The 22,638-nt window shown below is 31.4% G+C and overlaps 1 protein-coding gene across 2 annotated transcripts; it reads left to right on the forward strand.

Moving 5' to 3' along the window:
- The first annotated feature begins 761 nt into the window (after positions 1 to 761).
- Positions 762 to 9,646, forward strand: LOC114307315 (transcription activator GLK1). Of its 2 annotated transcripts, XM_082878883.1 has the most exons (6): positions 763 to 1,578; positions 1,768 to 1,908; positions 3,077 to 3,460; positions 3,526 to 3,582; positions 4,349 to 4,468; positions 9,181 to 9,646. In XM_082878883.1, exons 1-6 carry the CDS (start codon positions 1,135 to 1,137, stop codon positions 9,328 to 9,330), a joined length of 1,296 nt encoding a protein of 431 aa, XP_082735009.1. In that variant the 5' UTR covers positions 763 to 1,134; the 3' UTR covers positions 9,331 to 9,646. The 2 variants fall into 2 exon arrangements, with proteins under 2 accessions (XP_082735010.1, XP_082735009.1); XM_082878884.1 differs by lacking the exon at positions 3,526 to 3,582 and having other exon boundaries at positions 762 to 1,578.
- The last annotated feature ends 12,992 nt before the right edge of the window (positions 9,647 to 22,638 follow it).

Here is a 22,638-nt window from a genome sequence, read left to right on the forward strand (position 1 = left end):
TATCATAAAAATATTGTAATAGTGATATTGTTGTAAATATAAATTATATTTATGAGTGTTTTGTTTTAACATGAAAGGTCACCATTAAGTTATATCATTGTGTTTAAAAATTTTATATAAAATTTATGTTTGTATATCATTATTCAATAAGAATATGTTCTGATAGAATTTAATGATAGAAACTTGTAGAATATAATCATGATAATAGAAAGAAGAAATGGTTTTTTTATAAAAATAAAAAATAAAATTGTCATTTAAAAAATTTTGAAGTATAACATCAACAATTCAAAAAATAATTTATAATAAAATTATAAATTCCAAACAAATATATATGTAAGTGTTTTAAAGGTGGAAAGATCTGTATTAAATAGAACTATCAAGTGTCAAGGTGTAATTTACCCTTTAAAATAAGTCACTCACGAGCACTTTCATAGGTTTTTCAAATCTTTAAAAAAAATATTATTATTAACACGAGGAAGGATCCTCTAGAGTTTTTTTTTTCTAAAGTTTTTTAGAGTGGTGCATTGTGTGATTAAGATTTAATGATAAGTCACATCAATTTTTCAACATTAAATCTCAACCACATAATACACCACTTTAAAAAACTTTAGAAAAAAAACACTCTAAAGAATCTTTTGTATTAACACCTACCAAAATTCTTTAAATTCCCCATTGATTTTGATGACCAGGGGTTGGCGTTTGTCATCCACAAACCAAAAGTATATTTTGACTATTATTAATACAATTATTATATACATAACGAGACCAAACAAAAACAAAATTACAAAATGTGAGAGACCTTGTGGTGGAGATCCAGCCTCTCCACGCTACACCTTACACTACACTGCAAAAGAATCAACAAACTAAACCAACCCATAAACACTTATACTCTCTCTCTCTCTCTCTCTCTCTCTCTCTCTACTCCACCGATTCACCGGAAAAAGTTCTTTGCAAAATCAATTTCTTCTTCACTTAAGGCATAAATTTGCATGCAATAGCAATAGCAAATAGCAAATAGCAAATAGCAAATAGCAATAACAATAGCAATACCACTACCACGTAGTTGCACTTGCACCATATAGTGAGCAGGCAGGTTTGAATTGAATTATTATAAGTCCAGTTTAGGACTGTGGAATGCTTGCTTTGTCACCTTTAAGGACCATCACCAAAGATGAAATCAGGGAGGGAGAGATGGAGAGCTTTTTGATCAGAGACAACGACGTCTTTGCAGACTTTTCAGGTGAGAATTTGCTGGACAGTATTGATTTTGATGACCTTTTCATTGGCATCAACGATGGAGATGTGTTGCCTGACTTGGAGATGGATCCTGAAATCCTTTCCGAGTTTCAAACCAGTACTGGCTGTGAGGAATCGGAGAAAGTAGAGGTTGATAATTCAAGAAAGGAGGAGAAGGAAGAAGAAGAAAACAAAGTCTCAGGTTATTCTTCATTCTTGAATCAAGGAGAGGAAATTGTGAGCAAGAGAGATGAATCTGTTACTGATGTCAATTCATCGCCAAAGGAAGCTCATAAAGACCAAAAATCATCTAAGAATCGTCAAGGGAAAAGAAAAGTGAAGGTAATTACTATTGGATTCAAGCTAAATACATTAATTATTTGCAACTCTCTCTCTCTAATATTTAGAGAGAGAGAGAGAGAGACTAATGTCTACTCATATTGTCTTTCCTCCAGTTTAACATTTGTTGATTTTGTTGTGGAGTTAAAAGAGAGAGTTTATTGTATTGGAATGTGTGGTGTGGGGTGGTAGGTGGATTGGACGCCAGAGTTGCACAGGAGATTTGTGGAAGCAGTGGAGCAGCTGGGTGTGGATAAGGCAGTCCCTTCAAGGATTTTAGAGCTTATGGGAATTCATTGTCTCACTCGCCATAACATTGCTAGTCATCTTCAAGTACTCACTCCTACTTCCTTCCCATACCTCCCTTCTCTCTCTCTCTCTCTCTCTCTCTCTCTCTCTCTCTCTCTCTCTCTCTATTTTTCATTCTATTTTTATTTTCTTTCAAGTATGTTAACCTCTACAGAAACTATGATAAAATTCTCTCTCTCTCTCTGTGCTTAGGTTTAGAAAGGAGGATATATATTATTATTCAGACCTTACTTCAAAAGGAAAAAGACTTCAAAAGCATTTTAAGATAATCTTACTCCTTACTAATTTTTATGGAAAATACTAAATTATGATTTTTTTTTTTATAAAAAACTTGCTTCCATATTATTTGTAAGTTCTAATCATGACGGTTACGGTATTTATATTTTTAAATGAAAAAATCACGAAAAGTCATATCTTTTTATACAATAGTTCTGTACCGTTTTTCTCTATTCTATATTACAACTATTCATTTTCACGGAACTGATTACCATTATTAGGGTTATAGATTTGTTTGTTTTCTTATGTTGTGTTTGGTTGGAAGATTTGATGAGAGATTTAGAAAGGGAAATGGAAAAGGTAGGTGAAATGTGAATAAAACATACCTATATTTCATCTGGTTTCACACACCTTTTCTCTTTCCTTTTCCAAATCCCTTCTCAAATCCCCCAACCCCTTTTCCAAATCCCTTCTCAAATCCCGCAACCAAAAACAACGTTAGAGTATGTCTCATTATTCACTTTTGTTATGCAAATAAACTTATTGGAACTTCATATCTTGTCTGAGATTGCACTTCACTGCACTTGAATGTTGGTTAGGGTAATAAGACCTTGCTCACTGCCTTAATCTGTTGTTTAAAAAACTAAAGTGTGAATTTCTAACCTAATGAAAGTAGAAACGCACTAATTAAGTTTCATTTACGCTGTCTTTGGTTGGGAATTTAGAGAAGGATTTGAAAAAGAAAAGGAAAAATATATGTGAAACTAGGTGAAATATAGGCATATTTTGTTCATATTTTACCTACCTTTTCCATTTTCCTTTCTAAATCCCTCATCATATTTCACCTATCTTTTTCATTTTCCTTTCCAAATCCCTCTTCAAATCCTCTAACCAACCACAGCATTACTAATTTTTCATGGATTTGCAACTTTAATCTGAAAGACACTAATTTGAAGAAGAATCGTGGGCTGTGCAGAAATACCGGTCGCATAGGAAACATTTGCTAGCTCGTGAAGCGGAAGCTGCAAGCTGGAGCCAGCGACGGCAAACATATGGTGGTGGAGGAGGAGGAGGAGGAGGTGGTGGTGGTGGAAGCAAGAATATTATGAGCCCTTGGGTGGTTGCTCGGCCTACCATGGGCTTCCCTCCCATGAGACCGTTGCAACATTTCAGACCTTTACATGTTTGGGGTCATCCCTCCATGGATCCATCCTTAATCCACATATGGCCCAAACATCTACTCCCTTCCCCATATCCACCACCACCGGCAGCTCCATGGACCCACCCAACCACACATCCTTCTCCACCAAGACCACTGCTAGACTCATCATTTTGGCACTCACACTACCAAAGGCATAAGGTAATCTCTCCCTCCCTCCCTACTTGTTACCTCTCTCTCTAAAATGGCATCTCCTCTTTATTCAGGTTCCAAATTCTCTTACACCGGGAACACCTTGCTTTCCGCCACCACTGCCAACTACGGTAACTATTTGTTTCGGAGCAGTGCTACTAAGTACTAACACAACAATGAGCAAGGATTCCCTTTCCTAAATATTCCTGTCCCTTTTTCCAAATCATTTACAATCATTAGATTATATAAAAATATTAAAATTTGAGAGACATATCAATAATTGTGAGTGATTTGAGACAAGTGACAGAAATATTTGGAGACCGGAATCCTTGGACCAAATACGAATTGGTTCACAAACGCTTGCATAGTTCTGTGATTAATTTATGTATTCCAACGCTTTATTGTAGCAAAAAATCTAATAATAATTAAAAAAAATCTAGTATGGTAGCAAAAAATTGAGTAATAATTAAAAAATAGAAAACAAAAGCATTCTTTGTTTATCTTCTCAATAAATCTAATAATAATTATAAAAAGAAAAATCTAGTATGGTAGCAAAAAATGTAGTAATAATTAAAAAATAGAAACAAAAGCATTCTTTGTTTATCTTCTCAATAATCAACCTTTTCTAGTTTATTTAAAATAAATTTGTATAATAAACTCTAAAAAAAAACTTACATTAAGCGCACTTACACAAAGTTTTAAAATTAAAAAATAATAATAATAATAATAATAATAATAATAATAATAATAATAATAATCTGTAAACAATTGTAAGTAAACTGCACCGAAAGAAGATAAAAGGACTTGCCGATCAAAAAAAAAAAAAAAAAAAGGACTTGCCTTGAGCTTGGCTCCATCTACAAGGAATTCAATGACACATGGTTATTATAATTGCAGAGATTTGGCACTCCGACGGTCCCCGGGATTCCACCCAATGATGCCATGTACAGGCTCAACCCTGGCATTGGTGTCCCTCCCAGGCTAACAGGTCCCCACCCTCCATTCGATTTTCACCCGGTGAGAGACTACTGCTCCCTTCACTTTCTCTCTATCATATTATTTTCCTCTTTTTTGCCTTCTTTCTCCTCCTTGTTTTTACTTACAAAATATGTAGTAAAGTCTTTTACATGATGACATTTGAATAATAAAAAAAAATCAATATTGCTATGGACCAACTTATTTTTTGTCTCAGGTGTCACCGTTAAATTAGTTTAAAAGGACCCGACTCCTCTCCAATTACGGAAAAGTAGAGTTCAGCATTGGTGGGCCTTAATCCGGGCTATGTTGATAATTCAAACCATTTGATGTGTAGAATCCGTTGAGTACATTATCCTTGCAAAAAATTATATTGATTGAATATTAATAACCACTTGATCAGACAATACTTAGACCCAATTTACTTTGAAATTTATTTTGAAAATGTGATTTGATCAAATAGTTTTCTATATCTAATCAAAGTGATTTTTTACAGGGATAATGTACTCGACAAGTTCTACACATTACACGATATAGATTATTAACATGGACCCGAATTACGACCCACCAATACCGAACTCTCCTCTCTAGTAACTGGAGAGGAGCCATGTCCATTTAAAAAGTCTTACTATTATTGATACTGGCATATTATTTATAAGAAGACATAAAATCTACTTTTTAAATTCATTTTTTAAATATAGTAACATATCAAGAAGATGATTTGTTGATAACTAAACAATGTTTAATTATCAACAAATTATTTTTTTGACACAATACTGAGTTCAGAAGCTAGATTTAACTTTTAAGTCTAAGGGGTTGTTTGGGATGATCTAAATAAGTGTATTTTTTGACTTTTTATGAAATATGAGTTATATATGGGTTGGGTTTGAAGTAATATAATAGAGAGGTATTCACCCAAAAAGATATAATAGAGAGGTGATGTGACTTAAATAAGATGATGTGATAGTGACTTTTTGATTTTTTGATTTTTTAATTTTTTAAGTTATGATGAACAAGGCCTAAATAACTATGCTCTATTTATAAATAAGAAAAAATTAAACATAGTTGCGGAGCCGGCCCAAAGGGCAAGCTGGTTTTGGGCCCTGATGTTTGGGCTAGAAAATATTGCACGGTTGACCTATCTTCAACCATTGTGTTGGAATGGTGATGCAAATGATTGGGCATATCCTGTTTTACCAATTTAGGTGGAATCATTGGGCTTCGTTTTGATTCTTATAGCACCGCCTATTGGTCTTTGTTTTTTTCTTTATTTATTTATGATGTAAGGTTATCCTTAATTCTTACCAATAAACTTTATTTTGTTGATATAAAATAAATAAATAAATAAATAAAATAAAATAAACCAAAAAAAAAAATACTATTTTTATTAGTGGATGACCACTAATTATTTTGATTTTAACTTGCCAAAACCCAAATACTACATGGCTTATTAATACCAAACTCAAAAACAAAACTATTTTTATTAGTGGAAGCCTAACTTATTTGATTTTTACTCTACCAAACTTTGCCCCAACCCAATTTACCATTGAGATATAACTTTCTTAAGGGCTGGTTTGACATCATCTATAAAATTCAAAAAGTCAAAAACTCACTAAAAAAATAAAAAAATTCATACTATTTACCTTTATTTTGGCGAAAAATCTGTCAAATGAAAAAAAAAAACAAAAACAAAAACAAAAAATAGTGCTGTAACAAAACTGTGCAGCCACAACTTCCCTAGTCAAAAAGAAAACGTGGCACACTTGAAGCCACACATTCCCATTAAAATAAATAAATAAATAAACTAAAATAAAATAAAATAAAATAAAAATTGAAAAGAGATAGAAAGTTAGCGCAATAATGCTGACTGTGTCAGGGAGGGTAATTTCGTAATTTTACTATTTTATACAATATTTTAATACATATTTTTTCGTAAAAAGTCAAAAAATTATCCCAAACAACCATATTTTTTTCCTCTAATTTTTAGTTCAAAAAGTCAAAAAGTACATTTATTTAAGACATCCCAAACAACCCCAAAGTCTTGATAATCTCTTTATATGTTGTCAAATTTTGTATCATTCTGATTCTACTTTAGTGTTTGTTAATTTGACTTGAAAATTAAAATCTCTACAATTTGAGTTGATTGTTACCTGTTAGATTGTGAATTAAATTGTTTATTTAATCATATTTCCTGTTAAGTATTTATCTATATATATATATATATATATATAAATAAGAAGAAAAGTAAAATAATTAAGGGCAAAAAGCACTTACTACCCTTTGGTTTTGGGCTGAGGCAAATGGCCCTGACGTTTGGAAATATGCAAACATCTCTCCTATAATTTTAAACTTATCTGTAATCGTCACGCCGTTAGCGTCTATATCAAAAAAATTAATTTACCCTGGCTAACATAGACACGCGCACCCATCACACACGTCACACACATGCACCTTCCTGGTCTCTTCTCTCTTCTCTCTTTCTCTCTTTTTACACAGCACATATCACATCACATCACTCAATTCACTTTTTTAATTAAAAAATAAAACAAATTTTATTCAATTTTATTTTAATAAAATACATATAATTTTTAATATATAAATTCAATGTTTATAAAATTAATTTTATTCAAAAAATATCAACAACATCTTTAAAATAAGACTAATATTAACATATTTAATAAAAATTTAAATTAATAATTCAAAAATATATAAAAACTTAAATAATTGAAATGATTTGTATGATTTGAAATTAATGTAAATAAAAATTATTTAGAATTATTTTTGAACAAAAAAATATTATTTTTATTTACTAAAAAAAAGTTAAGACTAATAAAAAAATATTAACTCAAATTGTACAAAATTAGTAATAATAAGGGTAAATTATGTAAATGGTCCATGTAACTTACACGATGTGTCAATTTGGTTATTGATGTTTTAATTTGCTCGATTTTACCCTTTAATTTAACGAATTGTGTCGTATTGGTCCAATAAATAACGGTCATTAGGTTTGGTGGATAGAAACTCAAACTATGTATCAATTTAGTCCCTATAGTTTACACGATGTGTCAATTTGATCCCTATCAAAATCGAGCAAATTAAAATAATAAGGACCAAATTGACATATCGTGTAAACTACAAACACCAAAATAATGAGCACATGATGATTTTCCGTCCACCAAACCTAACGGCCATTATTTATTGGACCAATATGACACAATTCCTTAAATTAAAGGGCAACATTGAACAAATCAAAACAATATTGACCAAATTGACACATCATGTAAATTACAAAAACTATTTGCATAATTTACCCTAATAATAATAATATTCAAACTACTCAAATGTTAACTTAAATTGTATAAATAAAAAAATAATAATAAACCATAAAGATGGTAATAATTAAACCATAAAAATATTATTTTGTGTTTTTATTAACTCAATACAATAAAAATAATACAAATTAACACCAAAAAAAATCACTAAAAATAACCAAAAAAATAGTCACATATATTTTAGCATTAAAAATAGTTTCAAAAAATTATGTCATGAGAAATCCAATTCATTATATTTGATTGAATTTTGTCTTCTATTTTTCTAAAAAATTAAAATTAAAATTAATTTGTTAAAGAAAAAGATCAATGTCTTATGATTCTATAAACAAATTGTATAATAAAGTTTAATAAAATATGATCAAGTGTTTCCCTTCCAATATTGTTTGCAAAAGACATTTCAATATTCTTAACAAATTGTATAATAAAGTTAAAAATAATAAACAATAAAATAAAAAAAAAAAGACACTATAGAGTGGAAGACAAATTAAACAAATAAATATTTGATTAAATAAAAATAATAAATAAGTAAAATAAATAAGAGATATAAATATAATAGAAAAATTTTTGTATAATACAGTTTAGTAAAATATAATCAGGTGTTTCCTACTCCAATACTGCTTGCAAAAGACATTTCAATATTCCTAACAAATTGAATAATAAAGCTTAAAAAATAAAAAAGACAATATAGAGTGAAAGACAAATTAAACAAAAAAATATTTGATTAAAAAAATATATAATAAAATAAATAAGAGATAAAAATTTAATAAAAAGAACAAATTAAAATAAAAAAGGAGAGGGAGTACTAATTGTTCCAAGATGGTTCCACTTTTCCCTGCAATTTGGGTGGAGTATAACATCCATTCCAAATCATGTGAAGGGTAGGGTCATTTTGGTCTTTTGATCAAATCATTTTTGGAGAAAAACTGTCAAACAGAACAATACTTGCATATTTGTTTTTTTGGATGGAAAATGTGATAGTTACAAATAAGTCCAAAATCATAGGAGAGATGTCTATATATTTTCAAACGTCAGTGGAGTTATCTGTACCAACCCATAATCATAGGGGGTTAAGTGCTTTTTGCCCTAACATATATTCAAAAATAAAAAACAAAAAAAAAATAAGTAACATGACTAGATTTTGTCTTTTTAATTTTTAAATTTTTTTTGTAATAATTTCCTTTTTAAGCTGATTGTCTTTTCAAGTGGTATTCACTAAGAGCCTCTAAAAGTTTAGGATCGACCCTTTTATAATTGTTTAAATTGTGAATTTCTACTAACTGACTTTCATTTCCAATTTGATTTAGTTGTTTAAGTTGCTAATTGCTCCATAAAATTTATTAATATGGTGAGAGATGTGTCTTCCATAAATTAGAAACAATAATTGATTTATTGTCTTGACTATTTGTCAATGTTGTTTTACAGTCGAAAGAGAGCATCGATGCAGCTATTGGAGATGCTTTATCAAAGCCATGGCTGCCACTTCCTCTTGGACTAAAACCTCCATCTCTTGATAGTGTATTGGGGGAACTACAACTTCATGGAATTCCCAAGATACCACTCAGTTGCGCTTGAAATCCTAAAAACAATTTGGTGATCTCAAATCATAAAATAACCCTAAATTTGACGACATTTCCTGCATTTAGATATCCGTCTAAGTTTGCAAAATTTTCACCTTTTCCAAAAAATAAATAAATAAATAAAAACCGGCTTTTCCTTCTTTCTGTTTTCCTTCTTTTTTCTTTTTTTTTTTTTTTTTTTTTTTTTTGAAGTCAAAATCAGATTACCTCTATTTTCTTTTTCAAGACTGGGCTAGAAGAGCTTGATGTATGAAGCTAATAATTTTTGTAATAGTTGTTATCAATATAAGACAGTAATAATCATGAGGACCTCTCTCTCTCTCTTTCTCTGCTTCATTGAAGTCCTGTTTGATAACTTAGTAATTTTTCCTTTGAATAATAATGTTAAATTGTTAACTATCAATCCTCAGAAAACTCTTTCATAAGCAGGCTAAACATGTGTCACTAGCTACCAATTTATTTAAAAGCTTTTGCTATTATAGAAAAATGGATAACTTCTGTTGGCTTATTTTTCCTACGAAGGAAAATATCATAAATGCGAGCGTGCCAGCAAGGATTGAAAAATCCTTACAGATTAAATTCAAGCCAATTACCAAGCGATTGTGTTGACGGTTCTTTTGCCTCAACGAAGAGGACTTCAAAATTGTCAAAGTGTAGAGAAAAGAAAAATTAAAAGAAGAAAGGGAGATAGAGAAAGACGATTGAGTGAACAATCAAAGTAATAATTACTTACCTCTACTCCTATGCTTCGAAAAGGAAGTGCATGAAATGCTTCGAAATGAAAGTGCTGAAAATAAATGCTTCGAAATATAAATCTATGTTAAACTACTCCTAAGATAAGGAAAATGACAAGAAATATTGAAATCAAGTGTCTTTGATTTAAGTTCTGGATCCTTTTACAATGTAGCCATTAATGGCTATTTATAGAAGAAAAAATACAGCAATAACTACTTAGTAACTACCCATTTCTTCCATCTTCATTCTTGTCTTGCCATGTGTCCTTCCATTCATCCACTTTGTCCTCCCACTCATCCACTTTGTCCTTCATATTCTCCATTATCTCTATAACTTCTTTTAACTTCCAAATGAATAAGAGGATGCCACGTGTCCTGCAATTATATAAATAATAAATAATAATAAAAATTGCAGATTTATGGTGCTAACATTACCCCCCGCGGCCCTAAAAAATGATGTTTATTTGAATTTTTGAAGGGCCGAACCAAGCACATGACTAACCTAAGCAGCAAAGTGCTTCGAATGATGTAACAACACCAATAAAGTGCTTCGAATGAGTATGAAATTATGACTAGATGACTCGAATTATTACTAGTAACAAGCTTCGAAAGTGATATAAAGGACCAAAATCATTCTTCGAAGGTCGATGGAACCGACAAAAGACGAATTACATCCTCAAAAATACTCGACAAAGCTTCGAAGGTTCACAACCACCATTATTATTTCTTCGAAGCTGTTGTTGATGCAAGATAGAGTGCTTCGAAGCTTACAAAATTATGGCAAAACGGCTTTCGAAGCAACTTATGGCAAAACGGCTTTCGAAGCTGTTTTTGGCCAACCATTGTGGTTTATTCAAAACTTATATGTTCTGGTTCACACATAATTAATGAAAATATTAATTTTGTGTTTCGAACCAATTATTAATTCTTCGAAGACACCAAAACTGTTGTTCTTCGAGCCAACTTATGATGCCAAAAACAGGCATTATTCGACAACTAATTAATTGTCCTTTTACATATATTTGAAGAGATGTACACATTTCGAAAGTTTTCAAAGTTTTATACAGTTTCGAAGGTGAAGTAATCAACCTTCGAAACAACTCTTAATGTTTCGAATGTATCTTCAAAGCTTTATACAGCTTCGAATGTGAAGTAATCAACCTTCGAAACAACTCTTGATGCTTCAAATGTATCTTCGATGCTTTGATTGTGTACATACAAACAACTGGCCATCAATTTGAAAAGATAAGCCATTCTCAACCATTTATTTAAATGCACAGGCTTTTTCTAGCCAAGTTCATGCATTTTAAATGGTCATCCCTTGTTCTTAGTGCTTCGAACTCATAAGAACAATTTGTTAATTTTATTAGCCACATCATCATAATTATATTTTGATGTGAACCACAAATCCAAAAAGGATTTTGAACACCAAAAGTCATGGTATAGTGTGACTATGAAAATTTATACTTTTTGACATTTTGAAAAATATCAAAAATTTTGAATTCATGAACAGTGGCTTGTTCATTATTCTTGACCATGTTTGTTTTAAAAACATGACTTTTGCCGAATAGGTTTTCATAATTATTTGGCAAAGTGGGTTGTTTTTCCATGTTAGCCATTAATGGCTTATGAAAATCACCCATAGATATATTATTTTCATGACTTGACTCTCTAAAATTTGGTTTTTGGACCTCTCGAGTCATACATGGAACATCATTCTTAGCCAAATTTGGCTCAAGAACATGCTCTTTCGTTGTGTTAATTTCATAATTTGGCTCTTTTAAAACGAACTCTTGAACCCCCCGAGCCATTGATGAAATCAATTCTTTGCTTTTGCTATTTTCAACCATGGAAAAATTCTGAAAAAATTCACCAATTCCGGCCATTAAAGCCTCAGTTAAAGACTTGGTAGTGAGAGTTGATAACTCATCATTCCATTGGCGAATTTCCATATCAAGTTGATGAATTTCTCTAATTAAATGGTGTCTTTTTTCTTCCACCAAATAATATTGTAATGGATGAAAGTTTATTTCATCAAGAAAATGGATCTCTTCTTGAAGATCCAAAATTTTTCTTTCACGCCAATATATTTCAAATTGACAAGTTTGAATGGCGAAATCCAAATCGTTTGTCATTTCTTACACTTGGCAGTCCCACCGGGCGTGCCAAAAAATGTTGGCTTATTTTTCCTACGAAGGAAAATATCATAAATGCGAGCGTGCCAGCAAGGATTGAAAAATCCTTACAGATTAAATTCAAGCCAATTACCAAGCGATTGTGTTGACGGTTCTTTTGCCTCAACGAAGAGGACTTCAAAATTGTCAAAGTGTAGAGAAAAGAAAAATTAAAAGAAGAAAGGGAGATAGAGAAAGACGATTGAGTGAACAATCAAAGTAATAATTACTTACCTCTACTCCTATGCTTCGAAAAGGAAGTGCATGAAATGCTTCGAAATGAAAGTGCTGAAAATAAATGCTTCGAAATATAAATCTATGTTAAACTACTCCTAAGATAAGGAAAATGACAAGAAATATTGAAATCAAGTGTCTTTGATTTAAATTCTGGATCCTTTTACAATGTAGCCATTAATGGCTATTTATAGAAGAAAAAATACAGCAATAACTACTTAGTAACTACCCATTTCTTCCATCTTCATTCTTGTCTTGCCATGTGTCCTTCCACTCATCCACTTTGTCCTCCCACTCATCCACTTTGTCCTTCATATTCTCCATTATCTCTATAACTTCTTTTAACTTCCAAATGAATAAGAGGATGCCACGTGTCCTGCAATTATATAAATAATAAATAATAATAAAAATTACAGATTTATGGTGCTAACAACTTCATTATTTATACCTTCAAACAGGTAATAATTAAAAAAACAAACCACTAAACCATAAAATTTTGGAAGTGCTATATACGGGTGGGAATTGGAGAAAAAAAAAATTACAATTACATGGGAGGTGCAAGTATGTCGGTGGTGGCACTGCAGGAATTCGCACTTTTGCTAACTAAAAATTTAGTCGGCAAAAGTTATCATTGGCAAAAGTTATCCGCGGCTAATTTTTTTGGTCGCCACTTTGGTCGCCAATTGAGGGTCGCAAAAAGTAATTAGTAACTAAAAAGTTTTTTAGTCAGGAAGAAATTCTATTTGCCGACTCAATTTTTTGTCGCTAAATATATAATTACTGTGACTAACCCATTTAGTAGCTAACACACTTTAGTCACGAAAAGTCATATTTTCTCAACCAATCATGTTAGTCGCCAATTATCACATTCCACGACCAAACATGTTAGTCGCCAAAAGTAATATTCCCCGACCAAACCTATTAGTTGCCAAAAGTAATGTTTACCGAACTAAAACGTTAGTCGGCAATAGATCTATTCGCGACCAAACTCTTTGGTTGCCAAAATTAATAATTTTACCCACTAATTATTTAGTCGCCAAATGTACCTTTTTACCTACCAACATTTTGGTCGCCAAATGTGAGTGGTGATACACCAACCAACAACTTTAGTTGGCAAAAGTATTACTTATCTTTCCCGACTAATCACTTGGTCGCCAAAAGAGGAAAAGCAAAACCAATTTTTGGTCGCCAATTCAATTCTTTTTGTTTATCAAAACATAATAACCCATCAAATCCATTCAATATAACTTGTAATTTCCAAGAATCATTTAAACCAACAAGATCAACTGAATCATGAACATCCAACAAAATATATAAATCATCCAATCCTTAATCTGTTTAATTAAAATCATCAGTTATTATAAGTTTTCATCCACAAGTAATTCTATACTACATAATCGTCCAATTGAAAATATGATGTAATCTATATAATCATTCAATTCACATCCATCTAGCATATAAATTTAAAACATAACAAGTACTTGTTATTATGTATTAAATTTTTATCCATGCACATCTATCAAAAAATATAACTAGTAATCTACCCAAAATATTTTCCATACACATCTATTCAAAAATATATATTTCTTCAAAAAATGTAACAAGTGCCAACTAGTCCTGTACAATTTAGCTTCGTGTACGAGTTCATCCATCTACACAAAAGAAAAAGGAAAATAATGTCAGGGAATTTTTTTTAATCAAAGTTATAAGCACATCAAATGATTGTAAAATTGGACAAAAAATAAAAAAAGGTCCATAAAAAATAAAGGTATACCATTTTGTAAATAAAACAACAACATTCATACGTATATATCCAATCAACATTACAACTCTATCAATATCAATGCACCACACTTAGAAAAATTCCAATAGTAATAGATGTATGACCAACAGATTAAATGGCATAAAAAATAAATAAATAAAAGGAAATAACCTCCACATTAATCCAGTACTCACAAGCTTCCAAAAAGCTTTATCTATACACTTGCTACAACTAACAAAAGATTCTCCATATTTAAAAGAAAACTTCCCAGAGTGGATATAATAATTCTAACAATTCAAACATCATCTCCTTCACAAAGCTTATCCAATAAATATATACAATTTAAAAATTCCATCTAATTACCCAAAGGTTTACAAGGTAGAGGCTTCATAATCATGATTTGTGTGAAACACCAATCTTGGTACACCTCTTTCAATCTTTGCATTTTTGTTAACATAAAAGGCTGTACAACTCCAAGGAGAATAACTAGGCCGAATAAATTTTTTCTGTAAAAGAGTATTTATTTCTATTTTACAAAGTTCTAAATACTCTTTTTTTATTTGATAGGATGAGACCTGGTAGGAATTGTGCGCTCATCAAATCCTGGTTCATATGGAAGAGAAACTATATGTTTCTTTCGTTCCCAGAAAGCATTAGGAACATTACTACAGATTTCTGTATAAAATTCTTTTTCAATTAGTTTGATTTTATTCTGTAAAGAAGACTGTTATAATCTTTGTTCTGTAGTAAGGAAATGAATTTCTGTTTGAAGGAAATTAATTTGTTTTTCCTTAAAATTAACTAGATCTTTGATTTGATCTAATTCTTTTGTATAAGGTTCTGTAATAAACTCGAAAATAATCGGTTGATTACTAATGGTTGTATAGATACCAATGGAATCCACTTTGGTTATAAGCATTAATAAACACAGGAATGGTGTCCCCAAAATAATAGTTTGGGACATATTTCTGATAAGAACAAATGAAGTTGGGACAAATGCCCTGATTACAAATAAGAACTTCTGAAAGTTTGTAACGAATATACATGGAATTACCACTAGCACTAGTTAGTGACTAGGTAGTTTTCTGGAAATATTGAGTAGGAATTTATCCTTCTTGAATGCAATTCATATCCGCACTGCTATCCACAAGAGCGACAGCATCTTTGATTATAAAATCTGGTTTTATAGTAAATGTTATTCTTATATACCATTTCTGGAAGTAACCTAATTCATCAGCATTAAATACTGATTATCAAAAGGGTCAGTCTTACTACTACTGGATTCAATTTTAGTAATATCTTTATTTTTGATTGAGTCTTTCTATTGGTTAAGCTGTGTATTAATATTCTTAATATCAGCAGTGATTGCTAAATTGGCAGTTTGTAGATGTTTAATTTCAACTTTTAAAACATTAACTTCCATCTTGAGGTCCTGGATTGTTGTAGGTTTTTCCTGTGGAGAAGGTGTTTGTAAACGATGATAAACTTCTCTCATACTGTAATGATTAGGAGGAAGGCCAATTTCCTCTTTTTTATGCTGTTGATAACATATTTCTAAAAATTTTAATTTCATTTCTAGATTGGTGATCTGGTCAGCAATGTTTAACATTTGTTGTTCATTATCAGTAAGGACATTGAGACTAGGTCCTCCTATGTCAAGTCCATTCATTTCGACTATTGCTTTCCAATAGTTTGCTTCTGAAATTTGGTTAATATTATTTTGGTTGCAAGGAAAATTTTCTGAACCAAAGTTAGATTCTGAATCAGACTTTAAGGGTGAGTAAAGCTAGGCTAAACCATCATCAGAACTCGGGCTAGTATCTGTGTCTTCTTCAGATATAGCTTGGAGGATTTATTGCTGGATATGATTATCTATTGCCATTTCATTAAGTTTCTATTGGATTTTGGATTTACAGTGATTGGCATAATGTCCTGTTTGTCCACACTTGTAACATTTTATTGTTGATTTGTCTTTTCTTTTGTAAGAGGTTTTCTGTTTGCCTTTAGATCTTTGAGGCTGATTTTGTTGGTAACTATGCTTAGGAGATTTATACTGTTTGGTGTTTCTAGAGTAGTAATTGGAAGGTTTTCCAAACTTGTGTTTCTTATGTTTAGAAGGATACTGGATTTTACTATCATGGGTGAATTGTTCACAAAATTTACCTATCTTTTTTTTCACGGTAAGATGTTGTTTTTTCATTTGATGCTGGAGTTTGAGTTCATTGCATAAAGCAAGACCTTCTTCAGTAATAAGACTTATGAGTTGTCCATAAGTATATTCATTGTAAGGTATAGTCATTCTATCATGTCAGTCATGTAATTTCTTTTGAAATCTCTCAGCAAAGAAAGTAGGAAGGCCATCAATGAATTTGGCTTTCCAATGTTCATGGTTTGCATCAAATCAATGCACTATCCGCATAAGGAAAACATCTTTATACCATGGAAAATGAGATAAAGATGGTCATCGAAGATTTTGTAATAATTCACGACTCTTGTCTTCAAGGCCGGAAGTCATGTTACCAAGGAAATGGTATACAATAGTATGAATAAGAGTGTAAACAGCATCTTGCTCTTGATGAGCATGACCAGTTATAGGATCGGTTATAATTTTAAATGAATTTAAAATTTCATTCTGCTGAGTTTCAGTGAGATAATTATCCCACCATCCTTTGAGAATTCCTGTAAAACCGTTTACAATGAAACGAGCTATTTGATGGTTTGTATTGTCATTTTGTTAGCATATAGTAGAATACACTATCATCTGATGCATAGTTTCAAAAACTTGATATTCAGATTGCCCATCAATATTCCATTCATAAATGATTTTTCCATGATAAGATCTTTGTGTCTGGAGGAAATCTTCTTCATAAAGGACATCCATGGAAGTAGGTCTGGGATAATAGTACTTACTTGGTCCTACTAAGGCCATTCTGTTTGTGCCTTTACCATAATTTATTCGGTTGACAGAGGTTGGCATTTGTTGAAAATTGTTTTGAATTTCGGTAATTTGTGAGAAGTGTAGGATGTTGATAATTCTCTTCATTATCTTGTTGGTGCTGGCTGGATATCATATTAATTTGTATGTTAATATCCTTAATTCTTTTAACTAGGGTTTCCATAAATTCATTATTTTGCTTCTGTGACTTAAGATTAAACTTAGTCACTTCTAAAGCTGGTTTAATAGTTACTGGTATTAAGGACTCAGGCTTAGGTTGGACCCTTATAATTGTCTTTGATGTGAACGGCAGTTTCTTCAATTCTGATTAGCTGTTTTCCTACTGTTTAGCAGTAGAGATTTGTATAATTATTCTGTTTGATCAAAGGAATAATATCTTTGACTAATATAGATTCTCTTTGGGATATTCTTTCTAGAGTTTCCACAAAAGCGGTAATAATTAAAGGTTTACTGGATGTTGTGTCACTAGGTTTGAGTTCTAATGACTATGGGGGTGGATGAACAGATGTTATACTTTGGCCATCTGTTGTAACCCAAGTTTTCTGAATATTTTCAAGAACATTTATTTGAGCTTCTGGAATAGGAAAAGTTTCCTTGTACCATAAAGGAAAAGATTGAAGTTTCTGATAGTCCTCTAAATGGAAATAATACTATTGTTTCGTCAAATCCATTACCCTTCAAAATTCATGTCACTGGCCATTGGACTGTAAGGCCTTCTGGATTCATATACCCCGTGTGATATTTGGTTTTTTGAAAACTGAATTCCTTGTACAACAGGATCTGTAGCGTTATCAGGATTTGTATTACTTGGAGGTCTAGATGACATTTCTTGTAATATAGACTCGATAGGTTCTAAAGTGGATTGTCTAGAGGAGTCAAGTAGATCGACCTTGTAAGATGGAGCAGTTCTAAAACTGTCACTAGACATGCTTATGGATAATGACCTATGTGGCCTATTGAAAGTGAGGTATACATTCCCTCCTTGTGTCTGTATAACATCATCTAAAGATTGGCGAATGATGGGTCTAACTGGAACGGCATTAGGAATTTTCCATCTTTCTGGAAAAATTATATTTTGCCAAGGTATCAATCTTGGAACAGCAACTTGGCTACTGAAAAGGTTGGTATCAATTAGAGCTGTTTGTCATAATTCACTGTATTTTTTGATATAAGGATTCAGAGTAGTTAAGACTTTTAAATGAATCCTAGAAATAACTGTAAACGAAGGTGATCCTGGAAAATACTGATATCCATTAGAAAGAATCCTAAGCTCGAGGACTTTTGACAGATTAGGGTCAATAAGTGCGATACTTAGGTTTGGATAAATGATGAAATATACTGGACTATGAGAAAGGCTAGTTTCAATAGCTCCCATAAGGGATGCTCTCCAATCAAGTCATTTTTCGTCTCGAATGGTGCTTTGGATACTGGTATTTTGCCCAAGTAATGTCAAGGGTTTAAATGCAATTTGATCAAGTCCTATGTGGACATACTTATACTCTTGTAAAAATGAGTATAAGTCCTGTATGTGAAAGAGATACATAATCACATCATCATTCTGTATAGGAACAACATGTTCAAAGGTTTTAATTATTTTTCTACTGGTAAAGTCAAAGGTTCTTATCTTATAGGATAGTCCATTTATCTAAGGCTTCCCTTACATCCTAGGCGACTAACTCAGCTGCTTCTAATGTAGAAGTTATTGTATTGGCTACTGTAGTGACTGTATTATCTGTAGGTGCAGTACTCATAACATTGTATGGGGACCATATATGTATAATTTTAATAAAATATAATTGTAATACAAATTGTACTAAACTTGGCTCTAATACCAAGAGAGGTGCTTACACAGGGTAAAGCTAAGTACGTCTGTCAACGACTTACAAGGATGTAACCTAATTGCAATCACTGCTAACCGGTCTGCCTCAATGCGACTTGAATGACGTCCTACTTAACCTAACACAATTCTACCCCCAATTAGCACAAACCCAAGAATACTACTATTTATATTATTATTATATTAAATTTAAATTATGCCATATATGGTCTCATGAAATTACTGTAGAGGAAGATGTGGTCGGACAACCGCTACCAACAAGCAGATCTGCTCCTGGATCTGTTACTCAATTAACTGTATTTGATTATTAATATTCTGTAATTGTTGTGTCTTTACAATCTGTAAATGGCAATTATCAATAGTAAGCCAGAAATTACGACGCAAATTGTAATATGTTAATAAATCTTTGTAATTCAACAAGTCTATCTATAGGCATACATTAAAATATTAAAAGATTAAAAAGAAATACTTACAAGCAGAATTGCAAACTTTATTAAATAGGAAAGATGCACAGAGAGAGAGCACACTTATGTTAAGACTTAAAACACTCTGAAAAAAAAACTTGTCCTCAACAAGAGTGAGGCTATCCCTTATATAGACACATAAAAGATAAGATAAGATAAGGGTGATGACAGATAGCATGTCCTAGATGGGTGGAGTCAATCATCCTTATCCTCAGCTGACGCAACACCTTATCTTTATTGTTCTGTATTGGACAGCTGTCTGGACAGCTAGGTGGTAAGACTGGATAACAGACAAGGAATCTGCTTTTGCCGAAAGTTGTTATCCTGGTAATTTGTCATTTTTGTGCCAACATAGTGATGGTGGAGGACAAGGTCATGCAGCCTTTCCTTTCCTTTCATGTCTTCTTCGTTTCAATTTTTTTTGAAATGAGACTAGTCAAAGAGTCCCAAAAATCACCAAGATTAGGTTCATTGTCGGCAAGGTCTTGAGATTCACTAGCAAGGATTGTGAACTCATTTTCATCCTGATCTGGGTCTTTTTCTGGATCAGGTTCTTGACTGTTGGAGACAGATTTCATATTGGTATCATAACTGGATAGGGACTGAAGGAACTGTTCCTTCATATAATCTATATTTTTAATAATTAATTCCTGTTCGAACAAATCGGTATACTTTTGTCGTACTTCTGTTTGAATATGTAAAAATGGATTCTTCATTACTGAAGTTGCTGGGAGTAATTTAGGAACAGCATCCCTGCATGCCTTGGTATGAGCATGGATTTTCTATAAAGTCTCTTGCTATTGCTTAAGGGTATCAAGCCCCTTTGTCCACCACTTTACAAAGAAAACTCTTTTGAGTCGTGGGATTTTATTCTGATAGTTACATTGGAAGTCCCACTTCCATATCCTTGGAATTCCAAAGTGAATGACAAAATGGACAACATATTTAGACATTGAAATGTCCTTGTATACTAGAAGATGACTGTAGGCAATTTGCCATTCATTAAAAGCCTATCGAATAGGTTCTAGAAAAATTTCTAACTGGAGCCCGAACTTATCTCACCAAACGAGAAACCAGTTAGGTAGATTGTTTTTGAGGTTGTTGGGAACAATGCGGAGAAACCAGGAATGGCTCCGAGGGGGATTCTGGTAATAAAATGCATAAGTAAATGCATCAATAGAATCCCAATAACTGCAACGGGATTCCTTGTTACGGATATCCAAAAAAGCCTCCAAACCATCTTCCCAAACCATGCCAAAGCCAATTTCACTTTCGAAACAAAAATGCATGCTTATGTGACTTTTTTAAGGAAAAACACTGCTTATATATATATGATTACTAACAATTTTTAAATTTACACCAATTTTAACCTTCATCAATTTGTCAAAAAAAATTAAATGTAAAATTTTAAAAACACTCAAGTCAAAAAATCATTTAAAATTTATAGTGATATGTTCTTGCTAAATAATATCTACGGGATTATTTGAGAATGCATTAAATTAGTATTTCTTATTTGCGTCATATGATTTTTTTATTATTCTTATATAACTTTTTATAAAAAATAAAGACGTACATTAAATAAACAAATTTCAAACAACCCCAAGTATTATTACAATCAAGGTTAAATGGGTTTCATGTTAACAATGGGTTAAGGGAAAATGGGTCTCATAGCTCTTTGTTAACACCCATTGTTTGGTTCTTACCACTTTATTTGGTTCTTAGTTCTTTGTTAAGAATTTGAAACAAAATGGATCCAATATCCTAAAACATGGATGCTGCCAATAAGATGCTAAGTAATTCCCTAAGATTTTAAATACTTATCCTTTCCTCTTCTCTAATCTCATCTTCTCATAGAAGAAGTTCTTTTTTTTCTTTTTTTCTTTTTGTGTGTTCGTTTGTGGTTGAAGTTGTTTTTGTTTTGATTTTTTTGTTGTTTGCTTTTTGTATTTGTTTTATATTCTCTGTATTGGTTGGGGGTGTGGGAGAGAATAGTCAACATGGATGGAACTCTTGTTTTGTTTTTGTTTGTAGTTAAAGGTCCTAGTTTCATCAAGTCTCTACCATATCTGATTATTATAAACCACTTTCACAAATTTAGCAATATGGTCTATCTAGCAAAGAAACTATTTTGTGTGTATATGTTTTGTAGTTGTTGTTATTGATGGTAATGAAACAAATTATAATTTTTTTCTTTTTTGGACAAGTAAGAGAGATAGAAGATGAAGAGGAGAATCTATCCATTTTGGTGAATGAATAGATAAAAAATAAAAATTTAAACAAATATGTGTGTATATGTACTAGATATATTTGAGTGATAGTGGTAGAAAATTTCAACAGATAGGGAAAAAGAACAAGAGAAGGGAGAGACTATATATACATATATATATATATATATATATATATATCACAATTTGAACAGATAAAAAAATAAACGGACAAGAAAAAAATAGGCTTGTGAAATTCAACAGATAGGGAATACTAAGTTTGAATTTCAACAGATAGGAAAAAATAATTGAACAGATAATAAACTTAAAGTAAATTTTCAATTGATATAAAAAAATTTGAACAAATACGTAGAATTTAGGGAAAATATTGAACAAAAATATAGAAAATTGAACAAATAAATAGAATTTTACGGAAAAAATTGAATAGATAGATTAAATTTAGAAGAAAAATTGAACAAATAGGGGAAAAAATTGAACAAATAGTCAAAAAATTTGAACAGATAAATATAAATTTAAACCAATAGACGAAAAATTTGAACAAATAGTCAACAAAAAGTCAAACAAATAAAAAAAGTTAAGGAGTAAAATTAGAAACAAAATTTTTTTACCACTTCTTACCAAACTATTTCACAAAGCGTAAATTTCTCACTAACAAAAAATATTCATTGAATCTAATGCCTTACACCTTCCTTAGATTGGATTTATCACTAATTTTTTTAAAAATGATAAAATAATAAATTTAACATATCCAATAAAAAATTGATATTATCACCATTTTTTTTAAATAATAAATTTAACATATACAAAAAAAAAAAAAAAAAAAAAAAAAGAAGAAGAAATTTCTATATCAAATTGACATATATATCAATTTGCCACCTATTTAAAAACATTTCCCACGCCAAATTTGGAAGGTTTGG

This window comes from Camellia sinensis, chromosome 7, assembly GCF_055761805.1.
Source record: "Camellia sinensis isolate YWXY chromosome 7, ASM5576180v1, whole genome shotgun sequence".
NCBI lineage: Eukaryota > Viridiplantae > Streptophyta > Magnoliopsida > Ericales > Theaceae > Camellia > Camellia sinensis.

Bases quoted from the DNA above. Each gene is read 5' to 3' on its own strand.
- LOC114307315 (XM_082878883.1), top strand. From the start codon at position 1,135: ATGCTTGCTTTGTCACCTTTAAGGACCATCACCAAAGATGAAATCAGG. The intron at 1,579-1,767 runs GTAATTACTATT...GTGGGGTGGTAG, and splicing joins AAGGGAAAAGAAAAGTGAAG to GTGGATTGGACGCCAGAGTT. The intron at 3,461-3,525 runs GTAATCTCTCCC...CTCTTTATTCAG, and splicing joins CACACTACCAAAGGCATAAG to GTTCCAAATTCTCTTACACC.